Source organism: Toxotes jaculatrix, chromosome 1, assembly GCF_017976425.1.
Source record: "Toxotes jaculatrix isolate fToxJac2 chromosome 1, fToxJac2.pri, whole genome shotgun sequence".
Classification (NCBI taxonomy): Eukaryota; Metazoa; Chordata; class Actinopteri; family Toxotidae; genus Toxotes; species Toxotes jaculatrix.
Genome location: NC_054394.1, coordinates 11207460 through 11220671, shown reverse-complemented (window position 1 = coordinate 11220671; position 13212 = coordinate 11207460). Strand labels below are relative to the sequence as shown.

General features: G+C 40.3%; 1 protein-coding gene across 1 annotated transcript in view; it reads left to right on the top strand.

Annotated features, from left to right (window-relative positions):
- Window positions 1-13212, top strand: part of LOC121182239 (protein unc-13 homolog C) — a 101448-nt gene that overhangs the window by 33130 nt on the left and 55106 nt on the right. The window contains exons 13-16 of the mRNA XM_041038643.1: window positions 5-120; window positions 424-587; window positions 6664-6820; window positions 7281-7349. Of these exons, the coding sequence (XP_040894577.1) occupies window positions 5-120; window positions 424-587; window positions 6664-6820; window positions 7281-7349 (506 nt within the window). The remainder of the gene's footprint in view (window positions 1-4; window positions 121-423; window positions 588-6663; window positions 6821-7280; window positions 7350-13212) is intronic.

Genomic DNA, 13212 nt, shown 5'->3' with positions numbered 1-13212 from the left:
GCAGATAAGAGGACAGACAAGTCTGCTGTATCTGGTGCCATTAGACTCAAGATCAGCGTGGAGATGAAAGGGGAGGAGAATGTGGTTCCTCCTCATGGCCAGTACACCTGTTTACATGAGGTAACCATCATAATATGATTCACCATTAAGCCAAATGAGTTGTCTCTTAACCCCAGCCATCATCTTTGGGAACATAAGCATTAAAGACCCACTACTGAAGAAATCACATTTTGTTTTGATTACTCTGGAAAGCAAACTGACAGTGTGATAGTTACTGCACTGCAAAAACAGATGTCTCCAGCTGTAATAAGGGTTCTTCATTTGCTGGCACACATCAAACAAAGAAGCCTCTTTTAGTACTTGTTGTGACACTGTGCTCCATCACCGTAACCTGTTCTGTGTTATCTCTCATGCCACTCACAGAACCTGTTCCACTACCTGACTGAGGTGAAGAGCAGTGGGGTCGTGAAGATCCCGCAGGTGAAAGGGGACGAGGCATGGAAGGTCTACTTTGATGACGTGTCTCAGGAGATAGTGGATGAGTTCGCCATGAGATACGGAGTGGAGTCCATCTATCAGGCTATGACGTTAGTACCACCCTGATCTATGGCCTTTTACCTCGCCGATCTGTCACTGTCTCATTTGGCAGAGTGGAGGAGAGAAGGAGGTGAGAGGAGGAGAGCAGAAGGAGAAGAGAAGTAGTAAAGATGTCTCCTCAGCAGAATCAGAGCTTGGAGGACTATTGAGCTCCTAAGTTTGATTGATTAATTGTAGGTCTCCTAGAAAAAAAAACTCCTATCCTGCCTTGGTCACATTGATCATGGACACACATAAACAGTCTCGTTTCCCCTGCTCTCTGTGTCTCTCTGATCCTCCGTGACCCTGTCCATCCACAAATGTCTCACTCCCTTGTTTCTTTCACATACATAAGCACATGCAAAGACACACCGCCTGAAAGATTGAAATCATTAAATATTGAACAAGGTCATGCAATGCCATGTTACATTGTGCAGTGTTGATGAGCTGGTTATCACTGCGGAAGTCTGCATCATGCATCTAATCTTACATACTTTATCTATCTTCCAGTGCACCACTGGCCACTTTAGCTTTTTACCTTGTCTTTATATAGCAGACATTGTCATCAAACTTACTAAGTTCTGTGCACCTTATTTCAGATAGTGTTTCCCAAACCAAAGATTTTTAATGCAGTTTGGAAAACTGTGTTATGATTGGAAAATCTGTTTGAATATTGCAGTTACAGTATCTGACCATTGCACAACATTGGACAAAGAGCTTTCAGGGAGTTGTAGCTGGATGGTCATTACACTTGAACTTTAAAATCACATTCACTAAGCTGATCTGGAACTATTGTAGTTGCTGTCTAGAAAAGACATTTTTAAAATGCATTTGGCTGCTTTTACTTGGGAGTCATTGGAGTCGTCATCCATCTGCTCCCGTCTGAGCTTCCATTGGGGTCTCCTCCTTCCCTTTCAGTAGTTTCTCACTGATTTGTTTTTTTTTTAGAAGCTTTTCCGGTGTTCATGATAAGCTGCTTTCACACATGCATTTCAGTTTGAACTTTTCTAGACATTACCTGGTGGAGCTGCATATGTGAACGCGAATGTCTGAATCAGTTGGACAGGACATTAAATAGACTTTACCCTGGCAGCTTCCTAGTATAATGTCTTTGTAAAGTCCAATTGAGATGATGTGTGAATAAAGCAGGTCATTGTCTAGAGAATTCACAGTGAGCGAGTGGGTGTGTTGATGAAGTTTCTATCCTGCCTCCTGCACACTCTCTCCAGGCACCACCCCTCATCTAAACCAACCAGAGTATTTCCAGTAGTAGTAGTAACGAGAATACGTTTCATGCAAACTATTTGTGGAAGATAATCTTTAGTTCATCGTGAATGAGGCTACTCTGTTCTGAAAGAGAAATGCCAACTTCTGGAAACAAGGTGCAAATGATGACAACAGTACTCGACAAATAGCCAATAAAATTGCTTTAGGGCAATAAACATTCAGCTTCACTTGGCATAAGATTTGTGCCATAGGCCCTCGTATTGTTGCACCTTACATTGTGAGCAGGGAGTTATCCCCACATAACAGTCTCTCCAGTCAAGAGCAATCTAAACATCATTTTAAGATTCTTCTATCCAGCCACTGGTCTTAAATTATGCACTTATTTACATACAACATCTGAATTTCTGCAGTAATAATCGTTGCCTCCTCCTACGGGAAACTGATTTGTTGAAGTCAGGGACCATCTCAAAAGGGCATGCCCAAGAAGAATGAAGCCATTTAATTTGAAAAACAAAAATGTTTTGACTAATTAAACGATTATGAAAGGTTTACATTAAAGGATCAACTACAAGAGAAGTCAGTATATACTTTTGCTCCTGTCCAAGATTGTATTCTTTTATGTTTTTTAATACTTTGTGTATCTGCCTTTATTTTTGTTGACAAATTCATCCATCCCTGATACCATACATTTTGCACAAATCTGTGGAAAGGTATTCTGTTATTAGTTAGTTAGTTATTCTTCACAGATGGTTCTCTTCAGCGGCTTTTTGCTGGGGGGGTTTGTTGCTTTGTTGCATTAGACACAACCCAGGCCAAAACCGAGAAAGCTGTCGTTCACAGGTTCTTTTATGACCTTGTTCATACAGTTTTCCTGAATTGGAAGTCTCAGGTGTAATCACTTTTGTAGCAGCGATCACAGGAAAACTGACTTTTGTTGCACTGAGGTTGCATTTTGGGGCCCATATTTTCTATTATATCTAAACTGTTTGTAGTGAATTAATAAGATTTAATACCCTACACTTCAACTTAAAAATAATAGAAATTTTTGTAAGATGACACGGTTTTGAATCATCTAACGTTGTAGGGCACAGGGTTGTACTCAGTTTTGTTGTACACCGTAAATACAACCTGCTTGTTTTTAAGACACGCAGTATGTTCAAATGCAAACCCTTCTGGTCTATTTCCTCTATTCATTAACAGTCACACAGTTTTTATTTGTTCTCAGTTTAGAATACAGATACTACTAGCGGCTTTGTGTTACATCCCTTATCTCTTGTTCATTGTTTGCTTATAACTTCCATTGCAATTCATTGATTCCGTGAGTAATAATGAGGAAATGAGTATCTCACTCATCATCACTGCATTGTAATTTCAGTCTCAGCTGCTGTTTGAAAATCTCAAATCACATCTCCAAAGTACACCTCTTAAGCTCTCTTTCCTCTGCAGTATGCACACGTTGGGCAGTCCCAGTAGCTGCCTATGTAATTAGCTGCTGCCTTAGTAAATCAGACACTAATTACACACAGATTGTGTTGGCAAATTGAATGAAAAATGCAGTTTACATTTACACATTTATGCTTTCAGGTTTCAAATTTGGCCACGTGTATTCTTGAGATGAACCAACACTGAGAAACTTTCATGGTCCTGCTTGAAAATAGTAATTAAAAATTAGCAATACAGAATAATCTAGCAATGGGTCTTTTTAGTGTTGTGTAGCAAAATGAGACAGGCGATTCCTTGAGCAGGTCTTTGGATGTCTAGTTAGTGTACTTGTTAGTGTCCACCATTTCTGATTTTTAGATTTGTCTCCTACTTTTCTGATTCCATCGATCTTGATTTAACCACATATATTCGACAGCAGCTCTTTTATCTATCCTAGTAGCTCTGTAGGGCAAAGATGTCTCATAAAGCTTGGTTTGACTGCTTCGAAGGTTCATCAAGGGTCCCACATTAATAGCCGTTGTGTCCACATAAGAAAGGAGTGCAACTGCTATAACCACAACACATATATAGCAAGTGTTGTTGACATGTTTGATTGTGTTGGTGTGGTGCGGAGTTTCCAGGTGACAGATTGTTGTTTCAGTGCGACAGGGCATTGCAGCTTATGAGGGATTGCAGGGTTATTTAAAGTGCAGACAAGTGAAGCAGTAAGTGGCCTTATTACCAGCTTTCTCAAGTGGAGTTAATGCTTCAGGCTTGAACCTTGTTTAAAAGCTTGGCGTTTCTCATATCTGTGCTTATTATGCTTCATCAGGAATTTATGAAAGGCCCTACCTTTCCGTTTTCTTCATCATAGAACCTTGACTCCCAGTCACTCCTGACATGATGGCTGCATAAATCACAGCAGCTGCGAAGGCACACTCACCCTCCTGTGCCTCCCTCACAACAACCCCCAACACACCCCTCCCTCGTGTTCGTTTTTCTTCATCTCACTCTATCACGACTCCCTGCCCCCCTCATCTCCAACCCCCTCATTCCTGTGTCCCTGTTTCTCATCATCTTTTTCTCATTTCTCACATCTATCTGAAACCATGAAATGATATGTGTGTGTTTGTATAGTATATCTCATCCACTGGTAAAAACCAAGAACCAGGAGTAACACTAGGAGAAGAAACGTCTCCCTCTTGAAAATTGGCTCAGGAGATCCAGCTCTAAAAGCGCCATGGGAATTCAGCGGATGCCATCATCACTCTTTGCATCACTCTCTTTGCTCGCCTAACCCCAAGTGCTCCTGGGTAATTTGGAGGCTGAAAGCAAAGTAATTAAATAGGCCTCCCGATGAGAGCGCGTTTGTGTTTCTATTTGTGTGAGTGTGCGTGTGTGTGCGCGGGTGCATGTGTGGGTCTGCACTTAGGAGAAGGAGTAAATCTGTAATCATTACTCCACATAACTTGGTGCCTTTTCTAACACTTTGGCTTTATGAAGCAATGATTCACTGATCAAGATTTCTTAGTTTCAGAATATTCAAATCTGGGCTCAACATCCAGCTTCATGATATTTGTAGTCGCCTGCTGCTTGTGATATACAAAAATATTAATTGAAAAACATTTTCATAGAATCATTTTCCAATAATATTATATGTATAAATCAAAAATGGATATCGGTCCACAACATCTGAAATGGAGGTTGTGAATAATATAAATGTTCTACTTTTTTATCTTTTGGAGTGAAATCATGTGCAGTGTAGGAGAAAATTAATGGACAATTCAGTAAATTAGAGTGAAACCTGGATGAGCATTAAACAAATGCTGTATTTATAGAGCCAACCCTATTTTTTCTCTCTTTAAGCTCTCAGGCATCTTTACTGTAAAAAGCATCCAGTGCTTCCAGATGTTTGGTTGCTGTGGGTCACACCAGCGGCTGAGAAGGAAGCCCCTGTGTATATCATTGTCTGCTGCGCTGAAGTAAATACACAGATTATAGCAAATATACATTTTTTTATATGTGTGTACTATCTAGAAAAACTCAATCCTTTATGTGCTGTATGAATGAGGATGGAGCTGGCAGCCTTTCTTGATGTTCACTATAATTATCAGTGAATTATAATGTGGTAGGCATTCCACGTGGCTTGTGAAACAGCAGTATGAGGTGTTAAAAATGAGCATATGCTCTTCACTCAGGCAGAGATCCCTGCTTAAACCAGGACTCTCAGGCTCCAATACTTAATTACTGCTGGATGGTGCTGTGGCAGGTGTGTGTGTGTGTGTGTGTGTGTGTGTGTGTGTGTGTGTGTGTGTGTGTGTGTGTGTGTGTGTGTGTGTGTGTGTGTGTATGTGCGTGTGTGCGTGCGTGCGTGCGTGCGTGCTTGCGTGCGTACGTGCGTGCGTGCGTGCGTGCGTGCGTGCATGCAGAGAGAGAAAACGAGAGAGAGATCATGGCAAATCTGAAGTGGCAATGCATGTGCCTCTCTCATTGTGTTTAGTTTAAAGTTCAGGGAGTTAAAAAGGCGCTGGAGGCAGGAGAAAAGGAAAGGACATCTTTGAACAGAGGACATCAAGTTTGCAACAGTAAAAGATCCCTCCTTCAATCCATCCTCAGGGAAAGATGACTTGAGTAATTTTAGCACACTACAGAGCAGTGAGATCTAGTTTGTGCTGGGCTGACAAATGTGGATTCACCTCAGTATAAAACATTTAAATTGGCAAGTGCACATACTGAACAGGAGCTTGTCTCAATGGTGTTTTTTAACGAACGAAACAAGTTTAGTAAAATTTGCATTTCACTCTCCCGCTACTTTGGATATGATTATATCTTAGTTCCCACAGGAACCCTTGACTGACTATCAAGTTTACTTGGCCCATCTATTACTTTGCAGCCTCACGTCGTTAATAGTATAGGTTATACAGCTTTGATTTATGACATAATTTACTATAGATAGTCACTTTTTTTACGACGTGAACAGGGCAGCAAACTTCCTGTGCACTAACTCTTCCACCAGAAGTAATTGTTTGGAACATTAAAAATATGCTACCTCCACAGCAGTCAGAAGGTGAAAATAATGAAGAAATACTGCAGTATGTCTGCTCACTTTTTGTGCTTTTACAGCTCTGGTTACTGCAGTGCAAAGAAATGGATAGATAATTCGGATGTGGTATATTTTTGAGCTAAACTGTATATTGGAAGGGAAAGTTTTCTTTGCAATGAAATGTGTACTTTTTCAGCTTCGTGTAATTGTGAGAATTTCTTAAGGGCAAACATTGGTTGCTTGATAATTTTCTCTGTTTTAAGTGTCTATTTGATGTTTCGGACTCATATATGCCTCATTTTATTATGTATTTGTTTGTTGATTGGTGAAGAAATTATGTGTATGTCGCCCCAAAATGGCTTCATAGAATAATAGATGATTATTTTCCTCTGCAGGCATTTCTCCTGTCTGTCCGCCAAATACATGTGTCCCGGTGTTCCAGCAGTGATGAGCAACCTGCTTGCTAATATCAATGCCTACTTCGCCCACACCACCACCACCACCACAACCACTGCCTCCGCTTCTGACCGATTTGCTGCCTCTAACTTTGGAGTAAGTGCGCCTATTCTTGTCATGTATTCTGACATCTGCAGGCACTGAAGCAGTGATATATAGTAATGCAATGCTAAATAAAAATGTTGGTTATCTATTGTCTCCAGTTAGATTTCCCTAACATCGATTGTTGTCTCATATATACATATATTTTGACGTCATTGCTTTTCGTCAGCATTCTCAGAGTTGTGCTCTTGAAACTTACACAATCTCAGAGGTTGCCAGCTCTTTCTGATTGAATGTTTAATAAGCTAATGTTGAAAGGCATCAAATAATATTTCCAGCCAGAAAGCTGAGTCTGGTGGTATAGCTAAATCACAAAATTTTGTTCCAGGAAGTAAAAATGAATCTCTGCAGGCAAAGCAACGCTATGGTCCATGCAGTGTTATAAATTTGTAGGCACAATGCTTTGGGTGTGGTGACACTCTGAAGTAAATTATGGATTTTCTTATTCTGACAGAGGGAGAAATTTGTCAAATTACTGGATCAGCTGCATAATTCACTGAGGATCGACCTCTCTAAATACCGGGTATGTATGAACTTTGTGTATGTAGTGTGTTGAAACTGAAACCATGTTCATGTTTGGCTGTGACTTATGTCCCTTGAAAATAAGGGGGTTTTTTTGTTTTGTTTTGTTTTGTTTTGTTTTGTTTTGTTTTGTTTTGTTTTGTTTTGTTTTGTTTTGTTTTGTTTTGTTTTGTTTTTTACAGCTTATCTCATGTCCATATTAATATTAAGTAGAGCGACTATATTGTCACTTGACATAAAAATGTGTCTCTGTTTTGCACAGTGCAGGGGCAGTTCTTTCAGAAGTGAAAATGCAGGCTGCCATTTAGCATGCTCCTTTGAAAGAGGTGCTGCCTTTTAAGCCACTCGCCATCTGGTTGATTTGATATAGGCCTCTAGGTTGATTCAACTCTGTTTACAGTACACTGTGTGCTTCCTATATCTGGCATGGAGCAGCAGTCCATTTACACTTTGCTGTTAATGCCAAGTGTGTGTCTGTCGCCCTCCAAACGTGGTTATTTACAGGATCCTCCTCTTTCTTGGATACAGTTCAATATATATTTTATGCATGTTTGCCCCATTTGAATCCCACAGTGTAAATCACAGACGATGCACGTTAATGTCAGGTGTAAAGGTGTTCTACTAAATATCAGGATTATGATGAGGTAAATGTCATTATAGATGTGATGATGTCAAACCAAGAGCGACATTTGGTAGTGTCACATGTGCTACACTCACGATAACAGCAGTAAGTATAAGCGTAAAGTATAGGGCTTTGAAAACTTCTGTGATTTTAAGCTGCGATAATGAGGGAAGACTTAAATTACAGATAATTATCTGTAATTTAAGTCTATCTGTAATTTAGCTGAAATTACAGATAGATACATATGATGAAAGGCAGAAATTAGATTTCATTTAAAATGAGCTGAATGATAAATGACCAAAGTGCTTTTACAGTTTTCAAAAGACTGTCGCCAGTGGTGTAGTCAGGCACATAAATACTGATAATCAGCCTGTGGTGTCAAGGGGACCATTGGCATCAGAAGAAATAGTGGTCTTCATGGTCCAATAAATAGACCCTGTAGTGAGTGTCCAGCACTCTGTCTGCCATGGTAGTTCATGGATTTAGGGTACTGGACACCTTGTAAACATCTGTAAACTAGGCTATGCACTTCCACACTTCTATATGTAAGCTATAGCATAGATTGATTTGATGTTGGCTATTACTAATATCAAAAGCAAAAAACATGTTGTTTTAATAATAATTTCACAGCTACACGCATGTTTTAATTAAGTTAAAAGAAGCACTTGATATTTTGGTTGTTGAACTGCTGTATCCAAAGTCAGAGCTTTCATTATTATCATATCATTAACTGCTGGTCACTTAACTGTGTATGCTGTACTGCAGCAAAAACCAAAGCGGTGCACAGACTGAAGAGGGAGGGAGGATGAGAAAAAGTCTATATGCTTCTGCTGCACTGAGGAAGAATAGCCAGTAGGAATGGCTAGTGGCTTTGCAAATGTGTATCATATTTATATGTAATCATTTGGCCACTTATCAGTGTAGAAAACATTTATACAAGTAAGTAAGGATAGTTGTCTGTATAAAAATCTATGGTGCAGTCATTTATGAAGCCTTAATGACAGTTTTGAGTTGGACTATATTACCATGAAATGTGCTTCTAGATTTTTGTCCAACCCCCCTTAAATACATGCTGAGAAGTTAATTATCCATGTAAGAACAGGTATACTAACATGTCATCCCCCTGTGGAGTCGTTCACACTCTTAGACCTTTTTGCTGTATGAGATAGCTCCGTTCTTCATGGTCATTTGATTTGTGATTTTCAGTGAATGATGAGCATCAGGGAACACTGGCGCTGGTGGTGTCGCTATGTATAAAGAGTTTTCTGGTTGACATGTTATAGCCATACCATTTATATGTTTGACATAAATGGCTGACTGTCATCGTTTGATGCCTTATTAGTCTACATGTGGTCTGTGTCCATGCATCTCTTTGTGTTGTGGCACATGCTGACTGGCGCTTTTTGTTTTTGTCATCTGCTCAGTGATAGGTATGCTGCACCAGCTTATTTGGGTGGTAAACTAGAATAAACTGGAATATACTGGTTATAGTTTATAGTTTTTATAGTTTATAGTTTGTATAAAATTACATATGTAGCAAACTAAGGTAAAATACACCTGAACTAATTGTAAAATTAGAATAAAAAAAAAATACATGAAATGTTTCTGTTTTAAGAAAACACTATTATCCTGCCCTTATATGATAGAAAGTGCCAATCAGACAAATGGTTTATGTCAATTTACCCCAAAAATGGGCGAGTGAAGAAACTGGAATCTTGCAACCAGAAATTTATCTCTGGTTGCTGGAAATCTGCCACTCTCAGGCCACTCAGGGTGCAGCTGTATTTTACTCAGGCAGATTGAAATCCTGACATACAATACATAATCTTTCAGAACAATCCCAGAGGAGGGTAATCCTGTTAGACACCACACACCACCACACACACACTCTCACAAACACAGTCACACACTCTTTTGCCTTGACCATGTATATACGCATGTACATCTATACACATAAGCTCACATGCAGGAACATAATACAAACGTGCACAGAGCCGTGGACACGCACAGGCTTTTATCTCTCCCTTGCTTTCACTCTTTGTTTCTCTCACGCACACACACACACTCATGTCTCCTGCTCACACCCTCCCAAACGTGCAGACAGCCACACTGCTGTTTGACTGCAACTGTTCACTGACTCACACACAGGTATGCACTTGAACAGCCAAAGACACACACGTCTCCACACTTCTCCCCAGCTGGTGGCTTTACACCGACTGAAAGATGACCCTCTCACCTTTAAAGTGACACTGAAGACAGCGTGTTGTTGAGTGGCTGATTGCTTTAGTTCCCCTGTTCTTTGTCACGGTTCGCTATGTGAATCCACATGTGATAACAGAGACACACCCTGATCGCAGCAGATCCTGCTGTCTGCCTACAAAGGAAGAAAAGAGAGGATGAGAGAAGGGACAGCAAGTAGATATTGAGAAAGAGAGAGGACTTGAGGGAGACACAGAATGAAGCTGCAAATAGTGAGGGAGGGATAAAGAGGATTTGGAAAGAGAAGTGGATGAAACAAGAAGAGAGAAGGAAAGTTAGAGCATCAGGCATCTGGACAAAGAGGGAGAGAGTCGGAGGGAAGAAGAGATTGATTGGGAGAAGGGACGAGAGGAGAAACAGATGAGGAATGAAAGTAGACACACGGTAGGTGGGCAACAGAGAAAGAGACAGAGAGGGTTAAGTGAAGGAGAGATGGCCTCTTTTATTTTCAGATGGCCTGGCTGTCTGGCGATAACACGTTCACTGAGACCAGTCACAGAATATCACATTGGCTTCACCTGCCAGGACTGCCCTGCTGCTCGCTTGTCAAGCCTGCCACAGACCATTGGTTCATGCACACACACAGTCACACACACATTTGTGTAACTATACTTGTCAGGACAATTCACTGACGCACATCATGGACAGCCTGACCTTAACCATAACCAATTCATCCCTTACCTTAACCTTAACCTAACTTAACACCTTACCCCTAACCTGAGCCAGACTGTTAGGTCCCAGTGTGGTCACAAAAACATGTATACACATATACATGCACACACACACACAGACACACACTTTCACTTTAATTTTCTCACTTTCTGAAGCTGTCCCACAGATCCAGCCTGATACTCTTGGACAGTAATATGATTCAGATGTGGCTCCTCTGCCTGTTCACTGTATGGATTTCCCTATAATGACGTTCTGAGGGAGATTGAGTTTGCTTTTGTAAAACAGAGGGTTTGAATCAGCAGAGAAGGAGCCAGGGTGCAGCTGCCACTCTACATTTTGCTACATATGCGTTTCTTCCCTTTGAACTTTATTTTAACAGCCCTGATACACAGTGACACCTTGTATAGACAGTCTGTCCCAGCTGGGATTTGCAGGTTTCTCTGGGTCGGACGTAAAATCTCAGTATTCGGAGCACGCTGCGAGGGATTTGAGCTGTTAGCTTAGTTTGATATAAAGTGATGTTTGTTCAGTAAGCACCTCTGGGAGTTGCGTGCTATTCTCTTAAAGTGGAACTCTGTTCCGAATTACAGTGGGGCCTTTAGAGAAAAGGTTACTTAATGCAAACAGCTGGTTTGTTGCTTTGTTTGGTACAAAAGATTCTGCTGCCTCCTCCGCTGAAAAAAGCACAGAGTGAAATAGTTGTTCCGTACTGTACTTGTAGCTCTCTACAGCAGGATTGTATCAGTCACACTGAGCTGTTAATGAAGCTGATAAAGCATCACATTAACAAAATTGGGGTAATTTTCACACGATTTCGCTATAGCACAGTCTACTACAGAAACATATAACCAGCCTCTGTTGTCCTCACATGACAGACAGATATCATTTTCTAGTTCCTGGAGGAAGAAAATGTTTAGAGAAAAAAAGCTGCAGATGCAAATATTTGGGATAATCTTGTTTATTGCAGAGCAAAACCTGCATAATCCCAAACTAACCCTTTTGAAATTTTTGACACACAATATGAAAAGCCAAGCGCAGGAGGAAAGCTAGTATCACCTTTCACAGAGTGCAGAAGATAAGACACCTCGGTGCCAACTCTGACGGACAAAAACATAAATGATAAAAGTTACTGAAAGGGCAAAGAACTAAAAGTCACAAATGTGTGAAGTTCTGCTTCTAAACTAACAAGAGGGAAGCACTCAGATTCTTCAGAATCATACAAAATAGTGACATGAGCATTATCCCTATTATGGTTAGGTTGGTCAGGTGACCAGAGCAATGTTCCCATGGCAGTTAGAGGTCCAGTGCATGACTGTGCTTTTGATACCTTTAACCCATGATTACCTGCATTCGCTCCACTTCTTGCCCAGTGTTTAACCAGCATTTTTTTTATCTGTTATGCAACCTCTGTAATCTGCACAGAGCATAATAAACAGTTACGACAGTCATCCAGTCTGATTTTAACTTTCAACCCAATATTACATCACATGAAAAAACATATTGCCCTAAGCTTTGAATGTTAAAATAGTAATATTTAAACACTAACCACAAATTTTTTTCAGACCCCTTCGAGTTGTCCACATTTTGCTTTGTTTCAGACTCATCTTAAAACCAATTTGATTCATTTCTTTTCTTATCGATTTTTTTTAATTCCACAGTAACAAAGCAAAAACAAGTTTTTGGAATCTTTTGTAAATTTATTTAAAATAAAAAACGGAAATGTGTCATTTACATAAGTATTCCGACCCTTAACTTAGCACTTTAAAGTACCTTTTTCAGTAATAGTAGCTTTAGGCCTTCTTGGGAATGATCCTACAATCAAGCTCAACCAGATTAGATAGTGAGCATTGTTCATTTTCAGGTTTTTAATTAATTATGACCAAATAGTTCACTCTTCATTTCGTCAGACCAGAGGATCTTCCTTCTCATGGTCTGAGAGTCAACTCTCAGACCATGCCTTTTGGCAAACTCCCAGCAGGCCGTCATGCTGCTTTCAGGGAGGAATGGCTTCTGTCTGGCCACTCCACTATAAAAGCCTGATTGACGGAGTGCTGCACTGATGGTTCTTTTCATAAGGATCTCTGAATCTCATTCATCTCATTCATAGTGACCACTGGGTTCTTGGTTACCTGTCCGACCAAAACCCTTCATCCATAATTTCTCATTTTGGCTGGACAGCCACATCTAGGAAGAGTGCTGGTGGTTCCAAATGTCTCACATTGCAAAATGATGGAGGCTACCATGGTCTTTGAAAGTGCACATTTTTCAGTGCAGCAGTTGCAGAAGCCTCTAAAGGATCACTGCTAGAAGT